Below are 15,571 nucleotides of genomic sequence, written 5' to 3'. Positions count from 1 at the left end.
AGCGTTGAGGTAATGGCTGCTTCAGACGTTATAACGTGGACAGACCTACAAGGCAGGGCTCGTCATTTTTGGCGGTTGCCTTAGAATGGCATTATTTTTTTGACTTTATTTAATCTTGGGTACCAGCCTTGTTGATAGACATACTATTGGAAAACACACGTTTATTTTGAACAATGTGTATTTATATATATTTATACATCCTTTTTTTATATATATTTTTCCTTTCACACACGTTATGTATCTGAGGCTTTCTTTTTGTCATTTTCCTCCACAGTCCTCGCAGCCAGCACATCTGTGCAATTGTTGCTATATTCTTAATCATATAACATTTGGTTGATGTATTGACACTTACGATGTGTTTCTATTTTACTTAACACACTTCATGTTGAAGTGCCTTAAATGTTTTAAGATGGCTGCCATGTGTTCATCATTTTGTACCACCTCGTGAATGGGGACATTCTATGCACTTGTATCATAGAGGTTTTTAAAGCACATATAAGAAGTCCTTCTTCCATGAAACACCGTACCTACGTGAACAAGCGGTCAGTTTATCGCGAAACGCGTCGTTTTGTAACCAGGCTTTCCCTTTTTGCTGCACCTTTTTATTAATAATGAAACACTTGTGCTGTCTGGATTTGCTGTCATGCCTTTTTCTTGCTGAGACTGGATTTCGTTTCTCAGCTGCTCTTGGGAGTGCAACCCATCGAATTTTGCCCTGTCCTATATATATATATATATACATATATATATATACACACATACATATACACACACACAAACTTCCCACCCACCCCCAACCCCCCCCAGGGTTTGTGTTCCCACCTGCATAGCCGCCCATGCAAAGCCAGAAATGATAATGAATCACAGAAGGAATTACAAATAAAACAAAAAAAGGTAGTGAACGGGCACGTTCTGGCCCAACATAAATGCGATCAGCAGCAGAAAAGGGCTGGCCACACAACTCATGTCTGAAGCCGCATCCCTGGGGACAAAGGCACTGAAGATATCGAAAAGAAAAACAAGTTGAGACCGATGAAACAGGGGCACCAGACTCAGATACGGTCATGGACGCATCAAGCAGAAGACTCACAGCTGTGGCAAGAATATGCAAAGGGGAGGCCTTGTGTGGAGGAGCATGTGTGAACATGCGGCCTGCATGGTAATCAATTACTGTGTTGTAAAAATCAAACTCACACACCACTGAACCCATTTTCGGGTCGACATCCAAGGAGTATGGCAGAAAGAGGAAGTGTAGGCAATGGAATCATTTGATGCAACCATAACTTGCTAACTGACATACACAGCGCTAGCCTAGTGCTCTTAAACCTTATGGAACTTAAAAGGTGATGCATCAACACCATTGATTGGATTGTAGAGGTACTCACTCTCAATTAACAAAAAGCACGAATCAATTTAACAACCTTAAAAATCATTCATATTTTCTGCAGGTCCAAACATGGCAAAATCCACTTCCTGTCTCACCCAGTGGCCTCTCCTAGGTCTGCTAATTTATTTATTTATTTAAATATGTATAAAGTGGCACATGTCCATAAAACAGGGCAAGGACGGGGAGTCAGGAGTAAGGAGTGGCAAAAAGCAGTCTATGTTCAGCCTGCAATCAGGATGAAGAAGTGGATTTTAATTTCCTTTTTAAAACGCACCAGATTATCCGCCAGGCGTATAGGCCCAGGAAGTAAGCTCCACTGCTGTGGAGCCTGAGTATCAAAGGAGGTTCCTCCGAAGCGCACCAGCTTGTATCTGGGCTGTATGAGTGTGGGATAGGTAGAGCAACGAAGCTTCCTTCCACCTACTTGGGACTTCAATCAATCAATAAGATAGCTAGGGCAGAAATTTGAGCGACATTTGAAAGCCAGTGTCAAGATCCTATGAGTGATCCTGTGTTGAACAGGCAAACAGTTTAGTTTATTATTTATAGAGCGCACCTAACCCTGGAGGTATCTGGGCGCGTACACAAATTTGAGTCGTTCCAAGAATATTTACAGGTACATCAATCAAACAAACAGGAAGCAATGGGAAGACCATGTTACTGGTTGGTCAGCAAAACAACAATGATGTTACAAGCAGTAGACTGAGCAACAGTGAAACTGAGGAACAGTCTTCACAACAGTGATGAGCAGGAGATATGCTGTAAACAGCTACTCAAAAGTATACCAAAATTTGTTACATAAGAGCAGTGATAAATAAGGAAGTTGAGGTGTGAGTTAATGTTGCTGGGAGAAGAGCCAGTCTTTCACCTTGGATCTGAAAGTCCAGAAGGAAGGTTCGGCTCCGATGGTCAGTGGTAGAGCATTCCAATGCTTAGCCGCTAGAACCGGAAAACTGGCTCCCCCTGTGGTTTTCAAGTTAAACTTAGGGATTTTGAGGCTGTGAAGGTATGAGGATCTAGTTGGTCTCGAGGGAAGGTTCCTCGAGAATTTGTCAGTCAAGTATTTGGGACCTGTGTTTGAGAGGCATTTATGTGTGATGACTAGCGTGCGTAGCAGAATTCTGTCTCGTACAGGAAGCCAATGTGCGTAACGTCTGATGGCAGATATGTGGTTGGTGCGTGAAATATTCAGGGCAGATCTCAAGGCGTCGTTCTGCAGAACTGGTAATCTGTTCAGGTTACGCTCGGTAGTACCAATGAATAAGGTGTTACAATAATCCAGCTTGGATAAAATCAGGGCCCTGGCTAGTGTAAGGCAGCTGAGCATGGATAAGAAGGGTTTGCATGCATTGATTAGTTTGTTGGTGTAAGCTGTCGTGGAAGCTGTGGTATTAACTTGTTTTTTCAGGGAGAGTGTGGAATCTAAGATGCCTAAGGTTTTAACTTCCTTAGCGACTTTGATGATGTTCCCATCGATGTTAAAGGTTTTGTAGCATGGATCGAGCCTGTCCAGGCGCGCTTGTGAGCCAACAATAAGAAGTTCCGTCTTATCGTCGTTTAGACAGAGGTGATGAGCCGCCATCCAGGCTTGAATTTCCAAGTCGATCTCATTTAATAATTTGGAATCTTTGTCATAGCAGCGTATTTCGTGTAAGTGACACCCATGTTATCAAGACGATCAAAGAGAAGCTTAGTGAAGATAATATAAAGCGTGGGTAACACGCAAGACCCCTGTGGGACTCTACAGTGTATAGGTATTGGGTCAGCTGACGCTGTAGGGGCGAAGACTCTGGTGGTTCTGTTAGACAGGAAGGATTGGATCCACTTAGCAGATTTGGGCGAGAGAGCAGCAGCAGTGGATAGGTGTTTTGTCAGGATGTGATGGTCAACGAGATCAAACAATGCTGATAGGTCTAGCAGCAGAAGGATAGCCAGTTTTCCCTCATCTTTGGCTTCATCCATTTGGATTTTTAAGTCCAGGAGGGCAGTTTCTGTGCCGTGCCTCGGTCTGAAACCAGACTGTCGCAGGCCAAGAAGGTTGTTATCTTCCAAGTGTTTTTGAATTTGAAGATAGGCTGCTCTATCTAGGATTTGTAGGAGGAACAGGAAAGTTATAGGCCTGTAATTGGGGGTACGTTAGGGTCAAGGTTAGGTTTTTTAAGTAGAAGCATGACCCAAGCCTCTGAGACTTTTCAGTACTGGGCCACTGTTAAAGGAGGAATTTATCAGAGCAGTGATAAAGGTTCTAGGTCTTTTGCTCCATCCTTGATGACTGGTGCTGGGCATATATCGCCCTGGCAGCATGAGGGTTTAAGCACTAAGGTGATATTTTTCTGATATGGTGACTGGGGAGAAGAAGGGCTGGCACGGCGGGGGTTGGCTGTCATGATGTTTGCATAAATCAGCACTTGGGGCTAAGCTGTTCTTTTGGCATTGATTTTAGTTTGTAGCTGAGATATTTTGTCTGAAAGGGCTTTCTGGATGTTAGCACACCATGCATTGTCCTTGACACAGACCTCTGTGGGAGAGGTCGGGGACTCCAGTTCCCTGAGAATGGAGAAGAGCTCTTTAGTGCCAGATTTTGCGTTTTGGATTCTGGCATTATAGACCTCTCTTTTGGTATTAATAATGGCTGATTTGTAAGAGGTGGCAGCAGAGGAGAACTGTTCCTGGTTAAGGATTGACAGGGTCTTTCTTCAGTTAGCTTCGGTTGATCTTTCAGCGCTCCGAAGTGCTTCTAGTTCGGCGGTGAACCACTTATGTAAGTGGGCTACAGTGCAGAGCCCTCCTTGACTCTGGGACATGTGGACATTTGGGCAGGCCCTGACTCGCCCGAACAGCATTGTTCTGAGCAACGTGCAGGACTTGCATGTTAAGGTGTGTAGTGCCCGCCAGGAGGCTATTGCAGTAGTCAAGTCTAGGATTGACTAGTGCAGAAGCAAGCAGTGCACAGTTGTCAATAGTGAGAAAAGGACAAATATAGTTTGTTCGTTTTGTGATAAGGCCACAGGATGATCGAATGTAGGACACATGTGGTTTCATGGATAATTCCTCGTCAAGGACAACCCCCAAGGTCTTCACTTTTTTTTATTTTTTATTTACACAGGGATGATATTGCCGGCGATGCAAAAACTGGCATTTGCAGGGGCTAATTTAACAAGACGGGTTCTGGATGTCATAATCAGGAGCTCTATTTTTTTACAATTAAGTGCAAGTGTTGCTTGCCATCCAAGCCTGGATGTCGTCGTAAATTCTGTTAATAGCTGTCAGGTCCTGCTCGTACCTCTCACTTAGCTCGAAGACAACCTGGGTGTCATCGGCATAATTTCTATACTGGACACCCAGGGTTTCCAACATGTCAAGGAGAGGCCGATGTATATGTTATATAGTTTGGGCGACAGGAGCCCTGAGGAACACTGCATGTTTGAAAGACGGGGTTGGAAATCCACTGGGAGGCTTGATTGGAACAGTGTGCAACCTCCCCCAGTCTTGTCAGCAGTAGGGAGTGGTCCACCAGATCAAAGGCAGCAGAAAGGTCCAATTGGTCTATTCTATTAATTTGCCACCTTCCATGTATGCTTTCTTGTCTCTACCCATTATCAGCAGAACATCTGTGCACTGAAAAATGCCAGAACCTTTAACAATAGGGAGACAACTGTGACCCTGCCAATTAATATTCATAGACTGCAGATATTTCAGTGTGTTGGTTCATGAATACACATATATGTACATGGATGCAGTGTTTCACTGAAATTCACCACAGTTATATTGGTTCTACTTTACAGTTTTGGATAATTTCACCACAGTTATATTGGTTTGACTATACAGTTTTGGATAATTTCACCAAAGTTATATTGGTTCTACTTTACAGTTACAGTTACAGTTTTGGATCATTTGAAACATAGATCTTCCAATTTCTGAGAGGTTTACCAGATGCCTCCTACATATTCAATGTAATGGTTAAAGCTCTCCAGGCATTCTACTACATGCTAAAAGTCCTCATCGTTGTCTCAAAATACGTGATTTTCTTTATTTCGTATTGCCATGTTGCCGTTTTTTTTCTTCAGATTCCACTGGAGGGATTTTGAAAGCTTCCAGGTTCTCGGTTAGTCTCTTCAGGTTGAGCCAATCGTCAAGCATGCCTTCACACAACAGAATGGCATTCTTGAGAAATAAAGTGAGTCTTCTGAATGCGTCCTCTGGTGTCAAAAAAGACTAATCTTTTCACTTTTCATGACATCGATACGGTTTTTCACCTGTATGTGTTCTCTGGTGTTTAATGAGATTCTGCTTTTGAGTGAAACTCTTGTCACATTCAGAGCATGTGTATGGCTTCTCCCCTGTGTGAGTCCTCTTGTGCCTTACGAGACCGATTTTCACACTGAAGCATTTGCTGCATTCGCTGCACTGATAAGGCTTATCTCCAGTGTGTGTCCTCAGATGGGTGATGAGGTTTCCTTTATTGATAAAGCTCAGTTCACATTCATTACATGCAAATGGCCGTTCACCAGTGTGTGTTCTAATGTGTATAATAAGGGATTCCTTTCTAGAAAATCCTCTTTCACAATCAGTGCACCGGTACGGCCTCTCTCCTGTGTGAATTCTTTCATGCTTTATGAGACTGTCTTTATGCCTGAAGAGTTTTTCACATTCAGCACATATAAAGGACTTCACTAAAGTATTTGTTTTTCGTTTTTGTTCTTGATCTTGCTTGCCAATAGTTTTATTTGAAGCCAGAGAATCCATGCCTTTATTAAATTCAGCACAATTATCAAGTCTTTCAATAATGTGTTTTTTAGCTGCAATGGGACCTACATTCCCTGCTCTGTTTTTCTCATGCTCAGACACAGTAAAAGATCTCCAGCATTGCTGCAGGTCTGGTTCACATAGAGGAAGCCTTTCGTTCCTCGAGCGACTGTCATATTCTCTGTAGCTTTCAGTCTTCACGCCGTTACAAGCCTCTGCGTATATACTGGAAGGGTGGACACGACTTTCACATTGAACAGCTTGCTCTTCTCGTGGTTGCTCGCTCCCTTCTGGCCGCATCTTGATTTTCGAAATCTCTCCATTCTCAAAGCTTTGTGTCACCTTTGAGATGGCGGTTCCTGAAAAAGCTTTGCAGATTTGTGGTTTTTGAAAATAGTTTAAAGAACGTCCATGGCATTTACTCCTCGCAACTCCACAATCTGTTAAATGAAAGTCAGCATATTAGTTTCCTTAATGTCAAATACAAACAACATGAACAAAGCACAAATATTATGTGTTAAACTGGTTCCATGGCGCAAGAACATACATCTTCCACATGATCGGTTGACCAGATTAAGAAAGCGACCTTACGTGACAAAAAACATTTAATCACAAAATACATGAAACATTTCAACTGCACGTTTCTATGAGATTCCAACCAACGAACAAAGAAAACCAGGAAAATACTCCTTCCTAAAAGTTCCCAACATCAAAACATGCTGAACCACCAGGACGCAATACCAATCCAACTTCGTCACCAAATGTCCAACCATGAAAGCCAGTCTATGCCATCAAAATATGTCCGATTGGTCCTCCAACAACCTTCTCAGAGCCGCAGAAGAAAAGGGCATCTTTTTGGCATCCACATCCTTTTATTGTTTAACAATTTGTTTTATTGACAACATACATATAAGGCTGGACGAAACGGACCGTTCCATCAGTAAGACACAGAAAATTAGAGAGACAGGTTGTCAGTTTTTCCAAAATTAACTCCCTTCCCACCACCCTCCTCCCTCCCACCCTAACCCACAATTAACACACCAAGTTTTGAGAGTTCACAAACAGTAATAGCTCTGGGGAGAACGGTTACTTGCCAAGTACCAATCAGACAAATCACTTGACACAGTGGGTTCAGCTTGAGAATTAAACAGAAGGATACAATCACAGTCTCAAGGAAGAATGGAGATATGCATCTTGTGGAGGCAACCTAAAATACAATCTACAGGCGCATAGAAATACAATCCTCGTGGAGAAGTACTGCAGTCCATTCTTGCACAAAGTCCGTCATGGTGTCATTAGTTATTGCGGTAAACTTTTCATATATGAAGATCGACCTGAGTTTGCAGAGCCATTCCTCTTTGGACGGGGCCAGTACACTTTTCCACTTTTGGGCGAGCGCTAGCCTCCCCGCTCTCAACATGGCCCCAATGACTTTAGGGAACACATTCAGTTCTGTCTCGGGTGCGGGGGTGCCCAGGAGGATTTCCAATGGCAGTAAGGTCGGGCAGAACCCCTTGATTTCCTTGATCCAGCTGAGTAGTTCCGACCAATAGACCTGAATGACTGGGCATTCCCACCACAAATGAAACCATGTGCCCCGTTGGAGACACCCTCTGGGGCAAAAGGGGGACACATCCCTAAACATTTTGGACAGGGTGGCCGGGGGGCGATGCCATGAATGGAGGATTTTGAAGTTATGTTCCACAGCAGCCGTATACAGAGACCCCGTGAAAATGCATTTGAAAATCGCCTTCCACGTATGATCATCCAGAGGCATGCCCAGCCTGGTTTCCCAGATCTCCTTGAAAGGTTGCCTACCCTCCAGGTCAGCTGTAATCAAAACACCATGGAACCTAGATAGGGAGCCTCTCCGCGTTGTGCTTATGGTCAGGATTGTCTCGAAAGGGGTGAGGGGGCGTTTGAGACGATCGGCCCAGCGAGGGTGGGTCAAGATCCCCTTCAAGCGTAGGTATTCGAAGACTGAGGGAGGGTTATCCGCCAATGCTTCGGTCAGTTTATCATATTCTATAAAACCCTCCTCACGGTACAATTGAGAGAGTCTCTCCAGGCCCATGTCTGACCAAGATTGGGTGTCTCGGAATCCCTTGGATCCTAGATCAATAGGGGGGCCCCAAAGCGAAGTCAGGGGGGATGGCCAAGAGGATAGTCGTTTGTTAGCAGTGTTAGGCTTCCAGACCGCCCAGAGGGCCGCCAGGGTGGGATGAGACCTAAAATGTGGGGGGAGAACCCTAGGGGGGGCCCACAAACGGTCTCTAACTTTTCTCGGGTGGGCGTGAATGTCCTCAATATATGTCCAATATGTTCCCATGTCATCCCTCATATGTTCCAACATTACTCGGAGCTGGGCTGCTTTATAGTAAAGCCTGAAGTCCGGGAGACCGAATCCACCCTCTGACTTTGGTAGGGTCAAAGTGGAAGTCTTGATTCTCGTCCTTTTGCCATTCCAGATAAATTGGAGGACCCGGGATTGGAGAACCTCAAAAAAGGCCTTGGGTATCACCACAGGGAGTGCCGCGAAGAGATCGAGGAGGCGGGGCAAGATATTCATCTTTACCGTAACCATGCGCCCCAGCCAAGAGAGTGTAAGGGGAGCCCATCGTTGAAGGTCGCTACTAACCTGAGCCAAGATCCCCGGGACGATGCAATGGTATAGTTGGGAGAGGTCTCTGGGGATGGTGGTGCCCAGGTATCTGGTGGATTCCCGCTCTATTCTTACCCCCAGTATTTCGGTGCTGCCCTCAATCTCATGTTCCCCTGGTCCCATGGGCATTACGCTAGATTTGGACGTATTTATCTTCAGTCCCGAGAAGGAGCCGAAGTGGTGTATGAGATCAAATAATCGTGGTAGGGAGACCCGGAGGTTGGTTAGGTAGCCCAGGATATCATCTGCGAACAGGGATAGTTTAAAGTCGCAGTCGCCACACCGTATCCCCGTGATCTCTTGGTCTGTCCTGATTGCTATAGCCAGGGGTTGCATCGCTAGGGCATACAAAAGGGGAGAGAGGAGGCATCCCTGTCGTGTGCCCCTGGAAAGGGAAAACGGCTCTGAGGTGCCTCCGTTGACCAATACTCTCACTAAAGGGCCGTTGTAAAGTGCTGCGATCCACCCACAGAAGTTATCTCCCAACCCCCATGTAGGGCCACTCGACACGGTCGAAGGCCTTTTCTGAGTCTGACGAAAGAAGGTAGCCTTCCGCCTCTTGTCTTGAAGCTTCATGCATGAGATCGAGGGTTTTCCTAATGTTGTCTGATCCCTGGCGCCCCGTAACAAAACCCACCTGATCTCCATGTACTAGGGAGGGAAGGAGTTTCGCTAATCTATTTGCTAGGAGTTTAGCTAGAATTTTAACATCGGTGTTAAGAAGGGAGATGGGGCGATATGATTGGCATCGGGCGGGATCTTTTCCTTCCTTAGGGAGCACTACAGTCAAAGCCGACATCATCGTGGGTGGGAGGGAGCCCTGATTCAGCGCGGCATTGAACATCTTCGCCATGAATGGGGCAAGCGTGGACCTATATGTTTTATAAAACTTGACTGTGTAGCCATCGTCCCCCGGGGCTGTTCCGCTTTTCAGCGAGGATATGGTATCTATTATTTCTTGTGGGGTTATGGGCAGCTCCAATAACTCAGCTTTGTCGGGGTGGAGGCCCGGTATCGGGAGGGAGTCGAGAAAGCTGTCAACCTCGTTCCCGTCGCCCACGTATTCCGAGCTATACAGCCTTTCATAATATCGCCTGAATTGTTCCGTGATTTTACTATCCCACACTGTCAAGTCCCCCTGCGGGGTGCGGATGGAATTAACCCTTCTGCTGTTTCTGAACTCACGGAGCCTCCAAGCCAGTATCCTATCCGCCTTTTCCATATATTTCTGTTTTAAGAAAGAGAGTTTCTTCTCCGTCTGTCCCACAAGGAGGTCTGCTAATTTGGTTTGCAACCTCTGCAATTCCTCCCATTTCCCAGGGAACATCTGAGTTTTTAATTTCCCCCCTGGTTGTATTGCCTCTATCTTCTCCCTTAGTGATTTCTCCTCCTGGGCTCTTTCCCTCTTTTTCCCCCGATCCTATCCCTATGAGGGTACCTCTGATAGTAGCTTTGAATGCCTCCCATACTCCCATGACCCCCACCTCACCGTTATCGTTAAGGGAAAAGTAGTCCTCGATGGCCACCAGAAGGGCTTGGCGGACCTCTTTGTCCTGCAGAAGAAGGTTGTTACACCTCCACCGGGATCCTACTACTGGGGCAGGGGGGAGGCCCAATCTAATCTTTACCTTGTTGTGGTCAGTCCAAGGGACAATCTCCACTCCCGAGTCAGTGACCTCCCTCTGAAGCGAGGTCTCGACCAAAATGTAGTCAATACGAGAGAAAGCTCCGTGAGGCCTTGAGTAAAAAGTATAGTCGGGGTTCCGACCCTGCTTGCAGGTGCTTGCGTCGCTCAGGCCCAGTTCCCTGTTCACTTCGCTAAAGGCCACAGCAAGTCTCTCGTGAAGGCGCATGTTCGGGCAGGATTTAGCAGACTTCCTATCCCTTTCGGGGCATAGAACCATATTAAAATCTCCCCCAACCAATAGGGTACCCTCCGAGAATGATATTATTATCTCTTTCATTCCAACCCAGAAGGTGTCCTGTGCTTCATTCGGGGCATAGATACCCACCAGTGTAAACAGCCGACCCCGCACCTCCCCCTTAACCATGAGAAATCGTCCCTCTGGATCTGATTTCAAGGCTTTAAGCACAAAATGGGCCCCGGGGGCTACAACCAAGGCTACTCCTCGCTTCTTTGCCTGAGAAGATGCCGTGAATACCTGATCAATAGTTTTAGCCCTGAGCTTTGGTTCCTTGCCCCGGACCCAGTGGGTTTCCTGTACAAATAAGAAGTGAAGCCGGAGCCTCGCAAATTCCCGCACCAACAACGATCTCTTTGTGGGCGAGTTGTGCCCCCGCACATTTAGCGATCCCACTATTGGAGCGAATCATCCATTAATACACTGGTAAAAGCTTGTAGCTCCCCTCAACAAACAGCAACAGTTCCTGTTCCCACAGTGCTTGTCTACCCCTTTAGAGGCTCGTGAAAGCCCTGGGGGTGCGTAGTAGACCCCAAAACTTGGCATTCCATAACTGTAACCCCAACATCCCAACCCCCTTACTTTCCCCCCTACTCCCCCCTCACCCCTGATCACCTGGCAGGTCGTTGGTGTCATCCTATCGCCAACCAGGCCACCATTGTCTCCCCCTCCGGGCTCAATAACTCTTGATTAACAACAACTCGAGCCCCCCCCACCCCCAAGGTCGTCCTTGGGTATAAACAATTGTTTCCCCCATCCACTCACGAAGTCGATTGCAGGCTTTTTCATTAATCACCACGGTCCCTTTCATGTGTCCGGAAGCCCCGGGGATGCCGGGGCCAGTCTCCTGAATTTCCTTTGGCCTCGAACCCTGCGTCTTTCCCTTGGGGCCCTGGTCCCTTTTGGGCCTGTCGGAGCTCGCTCACCCTCCTGGTCGCCCAGCTCCATATTCGGACCGGTCAACAGTTCGCTGGACACTCTCTGGATGTCATCCTCCGTCACTAGGGCGTATTTGTAGCCTTCAAGCTCGAAAGAGAGTGAGAAGGGGTATCCCCATCTGTACCGGACCCCCTTGGACTGGAGCATTTTTGTCAACGGAGCGCATAGTCGGCGTCTTGCCAGTGTGAAAGCCGACAGATCCTGGTAGATTGAGATCCGGGCCCCTTCCCACTCCACTGGGCCTGCCTTGCGAGCCAGTTCGAGGATCTTACTTTTCTCGGCAAAATAGTGAAAGCGAACAAGAATGGACCTGGGGCCTCTGGAGGAAGCGCCCGCTCTGTGGGCCCTGTCGATAGTGGGCACATTCGTGTTGGTTCCTTCGAACAGCAGACCAACCACTGCGCTGACGGCTTTATTAATGTCCGCTTGCGTTTCACCTTCGTGCTCCGGGAAACCTAGAAAGCGCAAGTTGCACCGACGTTCCCTGTTTTCTAAGTCATCCAACTTTAAGGAGCATTTCTCTTCCCTCCTTTCGAGCTCCGCCAGGCGCATATCGAATTGGGTCTCGAAGATGTCGTTGGAGGCAGTGTTATTCTCGAGCGCTAGAACTCTATCGTCTATTTTGTCAACTTTCTTATCCAGGGTGTCCAGTCGCAGCGCTATATCTGCCCTGAAGCCTCTGATTTCCTCCAGGAGGGCCGCCATGCCCCTGGTGACAGTGCTGGTGTCCGCCGCTTCCTGGTGTGTCTGTGCCGCCATTTCAGGACTTACTTGGGGGCCCGGGGACGGGCGGCAAAATCTCTGGGCCCTCCCCGGACGTTGCGGGGGGCTTGAGTCTGTCCCTGGGGGAGCGGGTCCAGCTACATCCAGGGTGCGCCCTGCCACCACTACCTCCCTCCAGGGGGAAGGCGCCAGCCAGCGTCGCTCGGTCTAGTCACAGGCCGCTCTCTAGCCCGGGCTCCGCCTAGTTTCTTGTGGAGCCGCGGTGCCGAAGGGGGTGGGGTCCCTCTCCCTCCAAACTTCAACGGGCCGCGGTTTCGCAGCGGCTCCACTGCGGAAGTTCAAATTTCGGGGTGATGTGCCCACCAACGTTGGCAAGGTGGGGGTATGGTTTGCTCCTCACTCCGGGGGTGTTGGGGGGGGGCTCAAGACCCTCAAACGGTGCCCAACGGAGGAGACGAGCTGAGATGCGTCAGCACATCTCTGCGCCCCCTGGTGGATCATCCACATCCTTTTAAGCACACTAAACACCAAGAGCCACAAAACCAGCACAAACCGTCTGCACCACAAATGCAAAAAGTATTCAGGGGCAGTCTACACGAAATCCCATCTGCCAGGAAGCCGGTCATCTTCAAATCCCTAAAGACAGCTCACATGAACCAATTACCACCACAATCATCCCCCTAGTCACGGCAACGATGGAAATAGCGAGCATAAGCAAAGCACTTATATGAAAAATAATGCATCAATCCCTTAACTGAATCAGCCACACCTCACTCAACAGAAAAATGCAAGACTTAATGAGTTTTTCACATACTAAATTGTCAAGATTAGGCAGCACGTCAACATTTCCAACCATTGGACAATCATCCCCCAATGCCTACGCCAAACCCCAAAATAGAATAACCTCTGGTCTAAACCCTGGAAAACCATATATGGGGCCTCATCACGAGTTTGGCGGTAACCCTTAAATCCAGCGGTTGCGCTATTACCGCCAGATTTAAGGGTCCACCAAATCAGGGCTTCGGCGGATTTCTCCCCAGCTCTTAGCTGGGGGGAAAACCGCCAAAAATGTGAGCTATTACAGCCGGCGGGAAATCCGCCGGCGGTAAGAGCGTGAAAATTCCCCATTGAGCCCAATGGGGAATGGGGCATTCCCGTATGGGCTCAGTGGGTAATGGGGAATTCCATTACTGCCAAACCCGTGATCTGGCGCTAATAGCGCCGGGGGGTTTGGCGATAGGGCTAATACCGCCGGCGTTACCGCCCAACTCGTGATGAAGCCCATGTGTGCTTAAAACCACCCCTTGCTGAGGCAACATTCATCCGGCCTCGGATGAATCTGATGGAGTCATCACTGACTCCCTGGCAGTGACCTCCTCCTGTGTGGTCAGGGGACGGCAGCTGCCCCCTGATCTGGACTCTGGGTATAGCAATATGAGGGAGAATTACATGGGGTGAGACAACCTCCGGGGAGTTGTCATGGCTTCATCGGGCGAGACGGCGTATCCCCATTTTCTCTTGAAAATAACCCTCCAATATCCAACACCATCATGGCTTAATATGATAAATCTAGTCATTCTCCCATGAATAATAGGGAAATCACCCTCTTCAATTAAACTCATCAATCATCCAGAACTCGTTCAGCATTTAATACTGCTGGAAATGTTTAAGTTTTTCAAATCAATTCTCAAAAGTGAATTAATATCCCAGAATGACCCAAACACTGGGACGAAGAAGAGGAATTGCGTGGTACACAGCAAGAGAGGCTACAAGCCCAACAAGCCCTCTGGTGGTTGCTTGCTAACACCTGTACCCGGGACCTTCAAAAGGCAACTGAAGCAGGGAGTCAGGGTCTACTACTAGTGGGAGAGAGCTGCGTCTCTCTGTGAAGAAACCTAAAGTCAGTAACCGGTGTGGTGGAGCCAGGTGCCTCACCAACGCAGAAGGAAGAGCTGCGCAAGAAGGACACACTGCAGGAATACCAGGAGCCGGTGAGAGACTCCTGGCCATTTGCAGGTGACAGAGAGCAGTGCTTTACTTACTGGAGCCCAGAGAGAAGCAGACGTGTGAAGTTGAAGCCGCGACAGACAAAAGAATCCAGAAGTGGCGGTCGCAAGAAGGACCCCAGGGCGTGTCACAGAGTGAAAGTGGTTAACACACAAATAACCAAGAAAGAGAGAACGAATGAACGTGATGTAAAAAGAGCGATTAAGCAACAAACAAACCCCATTCAAGCAAAAGGATATATGTTATGCACATATTGGGAAAACCCAAACCTGATAATCTATCCAGAGGACAGATTGACTAACAAAGTGTATATGCAACTTTGGGGAAGGGCAGAAGCCCCGTGTGAATACAAGAAGCCCTTGCAGGAGAGAATGCGAGGCAACCACCAGTGTGTGACAGCAAGGAGCCCTGGCAGGGGCGTATAGCAGGCAACACAAATTGTCCCGGGAGGATAGCTCAGCGGTAACGTGCTCGCCTTGGAAGCAAGACGACACGGAGAAACACAGGTTCGATCCCCGGGTCCGCGCTTAGAAACCTCTGGGTATTAAGCGTGTTATAAATAACCTATCATATCATAACTGTATGATATAAAGAGATCCTGAGAGGCAATATCAAGTATAGAAAAGAGGGAGAGGAGAAATAGAAAAGGGGCAGAAAAGCATACCAACGATTCTGGAAATACAGTTGCAAAGTCAAATAAGTTTGTATGTCAACTGGTGAGAGCCTATAAAAGGCACAAAGAACTGTTGTATGTGAAACTTCGGAGAGCCAAGAGGAATCTAGCGGACGGGAACCACCCTCTGGAACAAAGGATCTCTATCCTGGAAGAACTTGTGTTGGAGCCATTTATTATTTTTTTGTGAACACTTTTCTAAACCTCCCAAGCTTAAAGACATTTCACCTTAGAGTTCAGTTTTAATGTGAGGGTCAGAATAGAACTTTGGGCACAGGACAGTATTGGTTTTGATATCCTGACACAGACAGATCCTTAGTTTTGATTTAGGTAGGGACATTCCTCTTAGAGCAGGGTCAAAGAGGCCTTTTCCCAACCCTTCCATTTTCAATTGAAGTCTTTAACGAAAAACATGGCTAACGTGTCCGTGTTTCATTCCTGATTCCTCAACACCTCCCTTATAAAAGATACCACATGGGAAGACTTACGCTAGAACTTCACATCATCCTCTA

The 15,571-nt window shown here is 47.3% G+C and overlaps 1 protein-coding gene across 1 annotated transcript in view; it reads right to left on the bottom strand.

Annotated features, from left to right (window-relative positions):
* Positions 1–1,851: 1,851 nt before the first annotated feature.
* LOC138580090 (zinc finger protein 25-like) overlaps positions 1,852–15,571 on the bottom strand; it is a 167,161-nt gene continuing 153,441 nt past the window's right edge. The window contains exon 8 of the mRNA XM_069650365.1: positions 1,852–6,573. Coding sequence (XP_069506466.1) covers positions 5,612–6,573 — 962 coding nt within the window. The 3' untranslated portion in view covers positions 1,852–5,611. The remainder of the gene's footprint in view (positions 6,574–15,571) is intronic.

The sequence above is a fragment of the Ambystoma mexicanum genome, chromosome 3p (genome assembly GCF_040938575.1).
Source record: "Ambystoma mexicanum isolate Mex_15411 chromosome 3p, UKY_AmexF1_1, whole genome shotgun sequence".
Taxonomy (NCBI): Eukaryota; Metazoa; Chordata; class Amphibia; order Caudata; family Ambystomatidae; genus Ambystoma; species Ambystoma mexicanum.
Note: the sequence above shows the minus strand (reverse complement) of the source record. Positions and strands in the feature narration are given on the sequence as shown.